We start from the raw sequence: 16,340 nt of genomic DNA, 5'->3' as shown, positions 1-16,340 counted from the left end.
GAATTGTTTTACATTTGTCATTTAGGGTCCTTTCATAGTCGACTATGCGATATGGGTTTTGCTCATTGTTGCATATAGTTGTTAACTTCGATGCAATCAGTTTGGTTTCTGGCGAAAATTTGTCGCATTTGCACTACTACCACTTGTTCTTATTTATATGTTTAAAATTTCTAAGGGTTTGATGTAAAATAAGGAGATGCGGTATGGTTGCCATTGAGACAACTAACCAACAGTCCAAACTGACGTGAATTTAATTAATTATAGGTCCCCATCAAGCCTTCAACAAAAGCAAAAACTGAGTAGTCAGCTATAAAAGACACCGATAAGTTAAATGCGAAACAGTTCAAACAACAACAAAATACGTCGGCCCCGTATATCAAACCGAAACCATGGAAACAGTTAACGAAAAACAGATAAAAGAGACAGAAACAAATACAACCACTGATTTAAAGAGTAACTTTGGAAATACACATATAGAATGTACTAATATAAAACATGGTTAGTTACTGCAAGTATTCTCAGATCTTATAAACATTTTTTTTTTTTTTTTTTTAAATAATACGTTAGACAGTGCATGCGTCCAAAGTGCTTTTCTGAATTTACCTTCATCAAGGAACGCTCGAATACTTGAAAGCCATGAATTTATAAAGCATAAACAGTTGAAGCTATTATATACTAGTAACCAAATAGGACCTAAATACATTAAATTTCATTTTTGTGAAGTATCTGAGCCCCGTTTCTGAGAAACTTCTATTTCCTTAGATTATCTTACACTATTTTAAAGGAAACCATCCCTTGTCTAATATCAAACTGAAATGTTCCATATCGTCGCTGGGCTTCTAAAATGTCGTATATGACTTTTTTGGCTAAAAATACTTCTTGACATCAATGGTCTCGGCGGGAGGAAATCTTTGGTATACCAAAATAGCATACAGTTAGACCAATCAAAATGTGTGAAATAAGACATATTACAAAATTGCCAATGTCATTTGTTTGTAAAGTTTGCTTCCAAAATGTTGTATGAAAACTTGAAAATCGTTGTAGAATGGCTTTGGGAAAAAATAATTGTACATTTCTTTATTTCTGTGAAAATAGTTTAAGTTCTTTGATAATCCAGAAATGTCAAAGTTTTTATTTCACTGCTATTTACAAAAATGTTCAAGTTCACATACGACATTTTGGAAGCATGCATTTTACCAAAATTTTCAAAGCCTGTTTGTGAGATATTTTTTTATTGAAAAATTTGTAATTTACAACATTTTAGAAGCCCAGCGACGATATAATGGTATATTCATATATAAGCTTCTTATACATCCATGCGCTTTTGTTGATTTACTTTCATCAGGAATGCTGAAAGCCGAATATTTGAAAGCCATGAATATATAATAACATAAACATTTGAAGAGCTATATGACCAAAGAGGGACCTATAAAATATATCAAAACTTATCTACCTTAGTTTCTTACAAATTCAAAATTTTGCAATAATGGACAATTTTAGAAAGGTTTGTTAAAATCATGTCAGTGCCGAAGTACTTACTACTTCAGCTATAGTATCTTTTATCATTTTAATAGAAGAAATTATATTTTCAAAGCTTATCAGAGACAACTCCAGCGTATCTATCAACTGTAACCTCCACGATATTACAAGTGTGTTATCTCCCTTTGTATATTGTCCATGAACAATATGTAATGCAACAGAAATAATGTCCATGGCTATCAGCCAGTGCAACATAAATATTACACGGAGGCAATTTTCTGAGGCAGGATGACATTTTGTGACCCTTTAATTTCTTGCTTCAAATTCTTATCAACACTTTGTCGATCTTTGTCGTGTTCTTATCAGAGATGTATCTGTAATTTCCTGCAAAGATCCCTCTAACGAGGACATTATCGGTGACTCCCATGTCAAAAGAGACCGCGACCAAATATTTTATCTCATTTTATAATTAAATTATCTTTTATGTTGAATATCAGGCATTTTTTAATTCTCAGATTTGAACTTTCGTTACAGGTTTGCAATAAGTTAAATTATTTAATGGGATGGTAATGACAACACTTAAAAAAAATTAATTTAATTTTCGATAACGGAGTAATAATTTATAAATGTTCAAAAATAAATAAAAATCTGTAAAATACAAAAAAAGCGCAACATTTTAATGCATTGAAAATTGAAGACGATACAGCTGTCATGTACCTCAAAATGTCGTTAATTTCATCAGACAAGTCTTATAATTTTTGCTTAAAATTAACATATTGACGATGGGCGTTAATTTTTTATCTATTCTTCGTAGCAATTTGTAAAATTGCAAATTAGGACGAAGAAAATGGACCTAGTATTTTGCAGAAGTATGTCTTGTTCTCTTGGACAAGGACATGTCAAGTTAATATTCCATCTCCGAGCGAGCTCACTCGACTGTAAAAATGTTCACATGTATGTTGTCAAGTTTTGATGTGTTTTACATTCAAAGATATAATTTAATTGTATCGGTAACAAGCTGAAGCTGGGAAATTATAGCTTCTTATATAGAGAGATAATTAAACTTCATCAAACCGAAAAATTTGGTTCCTTCAAATCCAACTGCAAAAAGGCGTCTGCGAATTGTTCTAAGTGATTTGAGCCTATTTGACAGATTACTGAAAATAAATATAGCCTAGAAGATTTAATTAGCAAATTTGGGGAATAAAATTCATGGCATATGTTACTTTTTGTTGTTGCTAAAAAAAGACAAGAAAAAGTATCTCAGAAATTCGTTTCTTAAAAATTCGAAAGAATCAATATAGCGATGACCCGTTTTTGGTCAACATATTTTTCCATGACAAATGTATTCTTATTACTTTAAACACCAACCACGGACCTGTAATCACTTTTGTTCCTAAAAAAAATGAAACAAGATCGGAAACAAAATACAAAGTGAATTTCTGAAGGAAAAAATCTAATAGGATGCAACACACACGCACATAGGAATGAAAATAAGAGAAGGGTTAGAAGATAATTATGAGTGACAATTCGCAAAGTAAATTTTCTTGTAACAGAATAATACCGAACAAACAGGATATTGTTGGGAGGATTAAAGCATACAAATGTTCCCAATAAAATATTTATTTTAATATAAAATACCAAAAATGTAAATTGTAAATTCTTTCCTTTGTTCCTGAGGTAACTTTGTCTTCTATTGAATTAAAATCAGTTAATATATTTACAGTCCATGACAGAAACGTGCTTACAATTTTTATTATAAAATAAAACATTTTTATGAAACATACGCGATGAAAAATATATATTATATTTAATTATATTTTTTTTTATTATCAATATAAACCTAAAATTCATTCTAAATACATATAATATTTTTCTATAACATGTATATATATGTTTTTTTATTTAGCTGAGCTTTCAACTATCCAGCTTTGAAGGTAAATGTAAAAAAGGCACTTCGGACGCATGAAATTTATAAAGTGTTTTTTTCATATTTTTCTATCATGTATAGTCTAAGCCCAACTTACTGACAGTAGAGCAAACCGTTCAACATTGTGTAGAACTATTTTTTTGTGTATTAAAACATAAGATTTCTTTATTTATTCAATACATTACACTTCATAATTATGTACACATATAGAAAAAAGAAAAACAATTCTATTTATTTATTCTCCTACATTCACCCCTACATTGGCCAAGGCTACAAAGACACGAAGACAACGAAATAGAAACATAAACAAGAAAACACACAAACAAACAAAAAACAAACAAAACTATAAGATATATATGAGAAAAAATAAACTTTTGGTACACAGATGTGAACATAAATAAAAATAAGGAGATGTGGTATACATGTAAACCAACTTATTTTCGCGTTTATTTTATTTTGCGTTACGACCTTTCTACAGCAGCAATTTGACATTTTCGCGACGATTTATATGCGCGTTATATTTCTAATCGCGAAAAAAGGTTGATTTTACAGTAATTGCAATGACACAAATATCTACCAAAGTCCGAATGACGTGAATAATTGATTTATAAAATCAGAGACAGCTAGCCTATAAGAAGGGTTTTATTTCGGGTTAAGAGTTTTAGATTTTGTGTATCGGGACAACTTGCGTCAAAATTATTTATTATTATCATTCTATTTATAAGTTCTCTAAAAATATCTTTTCGTTCTGCTGATTGTTCATTGAAATGACAATGAAGAAAAACATGATGTATATCTTCCACCTCATCGCAGCTCTATCAGTGAACTATCTGTGTTAAACTGGAAATTGTTTCTATATTGTTCTGTTTCTATGGACCTATACTGATGATGTCTATCAATAACATTAAATAAATTGACCAGTTTTCATAAAAGTTCGAGCTAGCCACAAAACTAGGTTCAACCCAACATTTTTTTCTTAAAATGTCCTATATCAAGGAAAAGAGCAGTTGTTATCTTATAGTTCGTTTCTGTGTATGTTGCATTGTCGTTTGTTTTTTGTACACTTCAGTGTTTCTGTTGTTTTGTTATTTTCATCTTATATTTGATGTGTTTCTCTCGGTTTAAGCCGTTTGTAACCCGGATTTGTTTTTTCTTTCAATCGATTTATGACTTTCGAACCGCGGTATACTACTGTTGCTTTTATTAATAGTACATTTCCAGCCCTATAAATGATCAGCGAGTATTAACATAAGTAAATTATATACTCTTTAGTAAGTAACTTTACTAAAACGGATGAAAGTGATATAGACACCAGGTCTACGTGTTTACCTATATGAAATACTTCAGTTTTTTGTTTAGTTTTGTTTACGAGTTATGTTAAATCAATTTGAATAAAATTGGACGTGATCGAGAAACGGATTTTACAGAACTTATTTATATATGTCCGACATTGCTGGACTTTGCAGACGATTCCGTAATATTTTGTCGTCAATAGCGAACAGTTCTGACGACATCATTCAATTTTTTATGCACATAAATGGGTTTTTACATGAACAATCTAACCAAATTTAGGCAATTTTCAACGACTCATAAGCTTGAAAAATAGCGCGGCGACTCATTCTTTTTTATCATATTTTTGAGAAAAAAAAAGCCTTTATTAAAATCTTCATTTTTGATAATTATAAGAAAAATCGGTCTCCAAAAGTATATACTTATGATCTACCTTAAGCGAATGTCATAGAAGTGAGAGGTTTAGCTAGCTATAAAACCAGTTTTAATCTAAAAGTTTCTACATATCAAGTCAGGAATATGAGGTTATTTCCATATTTCGTTTGACTGTTTGAGCTATGGATTTTACCATTTGATAAGGGACTTTCCGATATGGATTTCCTTGAGGTTCGGTATTTTTGTTATTTTTCCTTTTTCGTGCACTTTAAAATCAGTTCAGGACATAAACATATCACTAAATTTCAAATATGTTCTTAAAAAACCCTGCATTTTACTTTTACTCAGTTTCATTTTTTTCCTTTTTGGAGATCATTAAAAACCTGATGCAAAACCAAGAAAACCACACGTTTGGCCTTAGATTACTGAGTAGATCTGTCCCGAATGTTTATTTACTTTACTTTCGGTACCCATCTCAAAGAACCAAAACAAGCGTCGATGATTGATCTCCCTTATCAAAATCATATACAAACTTTATTTCCCAAAAACTCATTATAGATTTGATCAAATAATTAAAAAAGAAAGGACCCGAAGCAGTGAAAATTAAAACCTTTCGTTAATAACGTTTTTAAATCGAAGCTTTGAAAATGATACACCTTATCGCATATCGTTATATGATAAACATCTCTTTATGAAAGTGGTCATTTGCATTGAAAATTAAAAATGGTGCTAAGCACATTCAGTCATCGCCATGCAGCATAACTAATTATAAACGCCTAGGTATTTTTATAGCCCGTCTGCACCCACTGTACACTATAACCGACCAAATATCAAAATTCAAAGTAGTATTTATAAACTTCCGATTTGAATCGGTCCTTTTCTTGTTTCTTTTATCACTCCAAGTTATCTGATTAAATTAAATACTTATGATACACGTCATCAAATTAAAAAAGGTTTAGATTTGAAAAAAAGATTTGTTGACGTTTAAGAATTGAACACCATTGAACAGACGACACTTTGATGTCTAAATTAAACAGAGGTTACAACATATTGAACAAAGATAATTTATTGTTTAACGCTAACGTCCAAACATTTATGATACAAGAATGTCGAGGACCAAACCACTGAACATCAAAATGAAAATAAATAAATAAATATATAAATTTATAAATAGATATACAAAGAATTAGTTAAAGAAAGTGAAATAAATGAATAAAAATAACTAAATGAATAATTATATAAACAATTAGTTAAAAAGCAAGAAAATTGAAAAAAAAGTAGAAGAAAAAAAAGAATGAAAAAAAAGACAATAAATAAATAAATAATTTATTTATTAGATAAATATTTTCTTAAATAGATAAATAAAACAGGTCACAAAATGTATATATTTCTTATGCTAAAAACTTGAATTTCAGAACAGAATGAGCTGACTTGTGTGTGATGCGAAGCAACATCACTGTCATCACTGACTATAGCTGAAAACGTTAGTCCATAAAAAACTAAACCAATTCTATAGTAGACGACCTCATTTTAGACCGAGGCACAAGTCTGACCTCATATCAACCAAAGCTTAGGTAAAGACAAACAAGGAAGCGCGTATCTAAAGATTTAATCCGATAGCAAGATATAGAGCTCCCAGTTGGACAATTGGCCCGTTAAAAACAAACTTTGAGTATACATATTAGCTCTACCTAGCAACATATAGTGCTACAGAAAAGCTGCGGACAACAGCAAATGCGAAATAACAAGTCTAAAGTCACTTTAGAAAAATCAAAATAACCAATAATAAATTCCAATTAATTGCCATGACAAAGTTCTTAGTTTGATAGGGAAGTTCTAATAAAGTGGACGCATTGGTCTCAGTAAGCGAAGTCTGTCTCACAAGAGCCTGAGGTTTTTATTTCGAAATCTTTCTGTTCATTATTTATTATTTTGCTTTTGCATTTCTTGTCTTATTTGTTGATTTAGTTTGAGGAATTCTAGTCTTCCAATGCCGTATACTTTGGTTGATAAATATATGAATCATTGAAGTCTACAAAAATATTCAATGACGATCAGCACACTATCAAAAACCCTAGATAACAGAGGTTTTGCTCCAAGTTAATACGTCCACCCCTCAAATAAAAGTAATTTTTATGATTGTATAAATAACTTAATCAAACTAAAATCATTTCAACTATTTGAAAGCAATGAAATACACTCCGCCTATGACAAGAGGAAAAATGTAAAGAAAACGGATCTATATGCATAGCAACACAAGAAATGGCAAATTTGCTCGGGATCCGTAAGCTTAGATTATGTTTTAATGGCAACGTGAAAACAATGGTTCTACAAAAACAAAAACAAAACAGTTATCGAATCTTCTAATATAATATACGATTCTATTTGTAGTCCAATAAAAACGAGGACGGAAACAGGGAATGTATAAAAGAGACAACAACCCGACCAAAGAACTGAACACAAGGACAGAATGACACCAATGAGAAAATGCCGCGCCTTCAACTGGCCCTTTAACAAACACATTTTCCTTTTATTCATTTCATTATTTCGTAAAAAAAAAAAAATCGGCAAGAAAGGAACAAAATGGTGGATAGTTGTGTCAAAATGGCTGTTTGTGCGTGGTGTTGTTATCTTTTAGAGTGCACTGTATAACCCAAGTGGATAGTTGTCATATGGACTATCATACCACATCATCCTATCTTTATATGGATAACTCCTTAAAACAACGGTTAATGTGTGAACATACAAGCAACACAATGAACAATGAACTCACATAGTTCTGCCAATATCATTGAAGCAGTGATTAATCTGCTAACAACTTACTGAAGAAAGATAAATCTGCTAATTACTCACGAACAAAACAGAATCTGCCAAAATATCAAACGAACAAAGACAAATTTGCTAACAATACAATAAGCAAAGATACGTCGAAAAATAAAAGATGAATGATAACTAACCTTCTAAAACAGAAGGAGTCGATTTGTATATCAGACGAGTAACGTTCAAAGATGCACCGTACCCTAAAAACCGAATATACAATGCATGATTTCAGTGAATAAAAAAACTGACAACACTTTATTAGGAAATGTTGCACCAAGAAGGATAGAACAACACGCAAAAGAAATTGTAAGCAGTAATAACACTTCAATGATGCAGCAAACTCAACACAACGACCAATCATAGAACTACTAACAAAAGTAGATAACAAAAATAACACAACGACCAATCATAGAACTACTAACAAGAGTAAATAACAAAAATAACACAACGACCAATCATAGAACTACTAACAAAAGTAAATAACAAAAATAACACAACGACCAATCATAGAACTACTAACAAGAGTAAATAACAAAAATAACACAACGACCAATCATAGAACTACTAACAAAAGTAAATAACAAAAATACCAAACTCTAAGGAAAATTCAAAAATGAAAGACCCTCATCAAATTGCAAAATCAAATTTTCAAACTCAGGAAACTAATGTAAAACAACTGTCATAGTTCTGGCTTGATACAGACTTTTCATTAGTTAGATGATGGTACACTAAATCAGCAAAATTAGTTTGATATGTTTGTTATATTTGCTAGAAACATAATGACGTCTCAATGAGCACGACTATAAGTATATAAAAAAGAACAACGAGCCATGCATATATGATAAAGGTGTTATTTGTTTTACAGTTTGATTTAGAAGAAATACCAACATAGATTTTTAATACAGTTAATTAACTTATTACTAACACAATTCTATATTAAATATTCTTGTACATTGCAATTGTTATAAAATACATCAAATAACATAATTACAAACCTAATCTTGATTTATATCCTTTTTTTTTTTAATATCGTGTAACGTCACTTTTGTGGTGTTGATACAGATGTGTGACGGACAGTTCGTGGTTTTTGTTTTTTTTTTGTGTGCTGTCCTAGGTTGTTTTACGTATTCGTTATTATTCTGTGGACCATGTCGAAATGTTCTATTATATTGTTTATTTATGTATTATTCTGTCCTGATTGTTTTTGCATTTATTTGTACCGTAATCCTGTCATGTAATGTTTTCATTTTAGTGGTGTATTTAACATTGCCATAAAAGCGCCAGGTTGGGCTAGCAACACAACGAGGTTTAAACCCACCATTTTGTTATAAAAATGTTCTGTACCAAGTCAGGAAAATGACATTTGTTATCTTATAGTTCGTTTCTGTGTGTTTTGCATTGTCGTTTGTTTGTTGTTGCATTTCAATGTTTCTGTTGTTTCGTTGTTTTCCTCTTATAGTTGATGCGTTTCCCTCTGTTTTAGCTTGGAACCCGGATTTGTTTTCTCTCAATCGATTTATGACTATTTAACATTGGTATACTACTGTTGCCTTTATTTATCATTTGCAATGAAAAATTGCAAAAAAGCACAACGAACAATATTATAGCAGATAAACGAACCAATAATCAGCTATAAAGCAATTAACATTGTTGTAGTTACCAACAACACAATGATCAATTATGTTGATGTCTCAAACAAGATGAGATTTGAAACAGCTGACAACTGCAAACAACACATTGAATAATGGTAAAGCTGCCATTACATAATCAGAATTGACACAGCTGCATACAACACATTGCACAATGATAAGGCTGCCAAAATAAAATGACCGATGGAAGATCAGGCACAACAAAACGAACAATAAAAAATCTAACAACACAAAGTGAGTAATGGTAAAGCTGGAAACAACACAATTAGCTATGACAATACTGCCAATTCAAAATTAGCAATGGTATATATATATATATTTATAGCTGCAAACAACACAATGTACGACGATCAATAATATAGACACCAACAAATGGGAAATGATATATATAGCTGTTAACAACACAATGATTATGCTGCTAACACCAAATGAGCAATAGGGCATTGCAAACAAAAAAATAAACAATGGTATAGCTGCGAACACGAAACGAACAATGAAACAATTAACGACCTATACAAAACGAGCAATGGCACTGCTGCACACAAAACAAAGAATAATGATGAAGCTGGGAATACAAACAACTTAACAACTGCATTTAACATCATAAGCAAGAGCAATGATACAGCTGCAAAACATAAGCAAAGATAATTCTGCCAACGTAACATGAACAATGGTGAAGGTGCAAAGACAATGAGCAACGTAAAAGCTGCCATTACACAACAGTACAGCTGCAAACAACACAATGAACAACTAAAATGCTGCCTACACAAAATGAGCAATGGAACAGCTGCAAACAACCCAATAAGCAGTGATCAATTTCCCGACACACAATGAGTAGTAATACAGATGCAAAAAGCACTATGATAAATGATAATGCAGCCAACAAAAAACGGCAATGACACAGCTGCAAACAACACAATGAGCAACATTAAAGCTGCTATTAAACAACGGGCAATGGAACAGTTGCAAACAGAACAATGGTGCAGTTGTAAATGGAAGCAGTCAAAAACAAAATGCTACTATATGTCAATCAGAAAAGTTTATCATTAACATAATGACAAGCTTAAAACATTAACACAATGAACAACTTAAAGCTGCCATACCGCCCTGAGCATCTCAAAACATTAATACAATTATCATTTCAAATCTGACATTAACACAATGACCAACTTAATTCTGACATTAACACAATGACAAACCCAGAGAATTCACACAATGACTAACGTAAAGCTGACATTAACACAATGACTAACTTAAATATGTCAATGCGATAATGACTGATATTAAACATACTTTAAAATAGCCAATGATCGATACATCTAATAAAAGTACGAACCCACGACTGACAAAGGAGGTATCAAAATACAAAGGAATATATACTAGTAATCAATTAGCATAAACAGTGGTTATAATTCTTATAAAAGTACAATAACTTGCTACCAAGGTGGCAATAGCCAATATTTGCCAGCGATATATCTGAGAACAACACAATGACCAAAATGAAATGACATACCGGAGTAAACTTTACAAAGGTAGGGATTATAAATTGGACAAACGCACAATGAGCAGTTATTATTCTGACAATTTTACTAGTATATTGACGAACGACATACCTGACAGTATAACACTAACCAACGATAATTTATAAATCTGACAATAAGACGATAACCAGTTACAAATCTGACAAAAGGGACGATAATTAGTTACAAATCTGACAACCTGGCGATAATCAGTTATTAATTTGACAAAAGGGCCGATAATCAGTTACAAATCTGACAATTGGGCTATAATCAGTTATAACTATGACAATAACAGAATGGCCAACGGTAGATCTAACAGTAACATCTTAACCTAGCCGATAATGATTATAACGTTACAAAACACAACAATAACAACTGGCGATAATCTTACAACAACTTAATGATCGATTATATAGTTATACAAATATACATTTGTTAATAAGAACATGAATAACGAGTCATCTTGCATTTTACCGCGCGATACAAATCCGACAATAACAAAACGACGAATTTGACAATAACAAAACGACTAATTTGACAATAACAAAATGACCAATTTGACAACATAGTGTAATGACAATCGACGTACTAACAACAAAGTGTAATGACAATCGATGTACTAACAACAACAGAATAGTCACAGAACGTGAAAACTATCTATTTGTCTTCCAGTTACCCAATGACTAATGAGAAATCCGATAACCACTGATACTAACTTGAACAAAATGTATACCAATAATTGAAATTTAATAATCATATTAATTCATAGTACATAATGTTATGAAATGAAATGCTATGAGCAACAACAAAAAATGACAAATGATACATGGAATACGAATTCATAATATATAAAGTAACACAACAAATACTTTAACGAAAGCACATCGAGAAGCAATAACTATGACAGGGACAAAATGACAACCTTATCTTGATTCAAATACTAACATATGACTTATCATGATTTTAACAAAAACGTTATGAAGAACATCATCATTCTATCAATAACACATCGACTAATATCACGATTTTAACAATAACATAATGACTAATGACACATATGACAATAACACGATAAAACTATTACTAATCGTGATTTCAACGATAACACACTACTGCGGATTCCATTGAGTGTGTAGCCAAAGATAATATCTTTGGTTAGCATGCTTGTTAGCTGAACCGTGAATTCATTGATAGGTTAGGTAAACTACCATACTTGAAGAATAGACTAGTCCGACAGAAAACCAATCGATCTGTCTGTTGGACTATGCTACTTCGAAAGGAGGGTAGTATACCTGACCTAATAATGACTTCACAGTTCAGCTAACAAGCAAGCTAACCAAAGATATTACCTTTCGCTACACACTCAATGGAATCCGCTGTAACTAATAACACGTGGATCAATAACGAGTATAACAATAATATGATGTCGAACAATATATCTGTCAATGATATCATAATTAAAACAATAACACATTGACTAATATTATGATTCTAACAACAACACATTGACTAATATTATGATTCTAACAACAACACATTGACTAATATTATGATTCTAACAATAATACATTGACTAATATTATGATTAAAACAATAACACATTGACTAATATTATGATTAAAACAATAACACATTGACTAATATTATGATTAAAACAATAACACATTGACTAATATTATGATTCTTACAATAACACATTGACTAATATTATGATTCTAACAACAACACATTGACTAATATTATGATTAAAACAATAACACATTGACTAATATCATGATTCTAACAATAACACATTGACTAATATCATGATTCTAACAATAACACATCGACTAATATTATGATTCTAACAATAACACATTGACTAATATTATGATTCTAACAATAACACATTGACTAATATCATGATTCTAACAATAACACATTGACTAATATTATGATTAAAACAATAACACATTGACTAATATCATGATTCTAACAATAACACATTGACTAATATTATGATTCTAACAATAACACATTGACTAATATCATGATTCTAACAATAACACATTGACTAATATTATGATTAAAACAATAACACATTGACTAATATCATGATTCTAACAATAACACATTGACTAATATTATGATTAAAACAATAACACATTGACTAATATCATGATTCTAACAATAACACATTGACTAATATTATGATTAAAACAATAACACATTGACTAATATTATGATTCTAACAATAACACATTGACTAATATCATGATTCTAACAATAACACATTGACTAATATTATGATTAAAACAATAACACATTGACTAATATTATGATTAAAACAATAACACATTGACTAATATCATGATTCTAACAATAACACATTGACTAATATTATGATTCTAACAATAACCCATTGACTAATATTATGATTAAAACAATAACACATTGACTAATATTATGATTCTAACAATAACACATTGACTAATATTATGATTAAAACAATAACACATTGACTAATATTATGATTAAAACAATAACACATTGACTAATATCATGATTCTAACAATAACACATTGACTAATATTATGATTCTAACAATAACCCATTGACTAATATTATGATTAAAACAATAACACATTGACTAATATTATGATTCTAACAATAACACATTGACTAATATCATGATTAAAACAATAACACATTGACTAATATTATGATTCTAACAATAACACATTGACTAATATTATGATTAAAACAATAACACATTGACTAATATCATGATTAAAACAATAACACATTGACTAATATTATGATTCTAACAATAACACATTGACTAATATTATGATTGTAACAATAACACATTGACTAGTATTATGATTCTAACAATAACACATTGACTAATATTATGATTAAAACAATAACACATTGACTTATATTATGATTCTAACAATAACACATTGACTAATATTATGATTAAAACAATAACACATCGACTAGAATCATGGTTATAACAAATAATATATTACTTAACAACAAATCTAACAATAAAACGATGAAACATTTACTAATAATGATTTTTAACGATTACACATGAACTAATAATGAGTCTAACAATAATATCATGGCGAACAACATATCTTTCAATAACATTTGACTAATATCATGATTAAAACAATAACACATTGACTAATATATCATGGTTGCAACAATAACACATTGACTAATTGTAAATCCGAGTAGGTGTGCGATAAGGGGTAGCCATGCGATAAAGGGTGCGTATTAATGTTGCGCGATATGGATTAAACAGCAGGATATTTATCATATATTCAAAACTACTGTATTTACTCCTAAATATATGATAAAAACTAATATTATGATTCTAACAATATCACATTGAGTAATATTTAACACATTATTGTTATTAAAATGATTGTTATTAAGATTATAACAATGACTTAAAATCAAATATACTTTTGTCAATAACACATTGATTCTAACAATTATAAACCGACTAATCATGATTTTAACAATAATGTGTTGACGAACGATATATCTGATAATAGCACAGTAACGAATCATGATGACAAACGATAAATATGCCAATAACACTGATTTGGAAGATTTAACATTTACTCAACAAAATATCAAGGTAATAACAATAACCCAATAACACGATAACAAAACATCTGACCAAAGACTGGCTGAAGGTTGCATTTATGTAAATATTGACAATGCAATTTCCCATAGGAACTCCTTTTACGGCTAAAACTGTACCACTTTAACTATGAAGTTTTGAAAAAAATCTTATCCTAGAATTGAAAGTTCATATGCACCACAATTTTTTTCAAAGGTCAAAATATAGGGCTGTGCGGCATATTTTCAACGTTTATATGCCCTGAACTTCTCAGAGTTTAAACTTACACTAATTTTCTTAACTACCCCTACTTCGAATGAAAAGTTACCACAGATTTCAATGTAAACAATATGCACGTGTTTATTTACTGGTAACATTCCCCAGTTCTGTCTCTGCGATATGGAACACAGAGAGTATAACTGGGAACCAGTATGTAAACAAAATCAATTTTCTATGAATATGCAATTACTCCCCAAAAGAGGCTTGATTTTAGAAACAGCTGTATTTACAAAGTGCAACCTGAACCAAATAACACGATAACAAAACATCTGACCAAAAACTGGTTGAACCAAATAACACGATAACAAAACATCTGACCAAAAACTGGTTGAACCAAATAACACGATAACAAAACATCTGACCAAAAACTGGTTGACTCATTACAGATCTGCCTAACAAAGTAAATACAACCGACTTTATTTCTGAAAATAACAAAAAAGAAGAAATAAAGATACTAGTATGACAGAAATTAATACCTACAAATGTGTAATATTACAGCAATACAATGATTAAAGACATAAGATTTATTTCATTGTGATAACAAGATAAACAATGCTGAATATAAAAGAAAAGAACACGATTATCTACGAATATTGTCTGTGGATACATTTATTATTTTCTATGGTTATCACTTTGAGTTTATTTGTAGCTATTCATATTTGATCTATAAATATATACATGTTAGAAAGTCGTTCAGACTTAAAAGTTGGTTAAACGTGTGACAAATCTGATAATATGACTGGACACAACTCTGATATCAATTAAGAGACAACTGACAACTCTGATAAAACTGTAGTGGATACTGACAACTTTGATAACACTACAGTGGATTCTGACAACTCTGATCATAACACCACAGTGAATTCTGACAACTTTGATAACATATTACTGGATACTGACAACTTTGATAACATATTACTGGATACTGACAACTTTGATAACATATTACTGGATAATGACAACTTTGATTACACGACAGTTGATACTTACATTTCTAATAACACTAAAGTTGATACTGACAAATCTGATAACTCTATAGTGGATACTGACAACCCTAATAACACTGAAGTAGACACTCAAAACTTTGAGACAACTACCATGGATACTGACAACTCTGACAACATTACAGTGTATACTGACAACTCTGATAACGTTACAGTGGATATTGACAACACTGATAACATTAGGAGTGGAAACTGACAACTCTGATAGCATTACAGTGGATACTGACAACTCTGAAAACATTACAGTGGATATTGACAACACTGATAACATTAGGAGTGGAAACTGACAACTCTGATAGCATTACAGTGAAAACTGACAACTCTGATAACATTACAGTGGATATTGACAACACTGATAACATTAGGAGTGGA

At 30.5% G+C, this 16,340-nt stretch overlaps 1 protein-coding gene across 1 annotated transcript; it reads left to right on the top strand.

Annotated features, from left to right (window-relative positions):
• Positions 1 to 389: 389 nt before the first annotated feature.
• LOC139515197 (ABC transporter G family member 7-like) lies at positions 390 to 16,164 on the top strand. Its single transcript, XM_071304761.1, has 2 exons — positions 390 to 498; positions 15,731 to 16,164. Exons 1-2 carry the CDS (start codon positions 390 to 392, stop codon positions 16,162 to 16,164), a joined length of 543 nt encoding a protein of 180 aa, XP_071160862.1.
• The last annotated feature ends 176 nt before the right edge of the window (positions 16,165 to 16,340 follow it).

The sequence above is a fragment of the Mytilus edulis genome, chromosome 3 (genome assembly GCF_963676685.1).
Source record: "Mytilus edulis chromosome 3, xbMytEdul2.2, whole genome shotgun sequence".
In the NCBI taxonomy this organism is placed as follows: Eukaryota; Metazoa; Mollusca; class Bivalvia; order Mytilida; family Mytilidae; genus Mytilus; species Mytilus edulis.
This window is presented reverse-complemented; position numbering and strand designations above follow the sequence as displayed.

What these genes read in the sequence shown, in the direction of transcription:
- LOC139515197 (XM_071304761.1), top strand. Translation starts at nt 390, where the DNA reads ATGGAAACAGTTAACGAAAAACAGATAAAAGAGACAGAAACAAATACA. An exon ending in ATGTACTAATATAAAACATG is followed by an intron (nt 499 to 15,730) that starts GTTAGTTACTGC and finishes ATATCAATTAAG; the next exon opens with AGACAACTGACAACTCTGAT.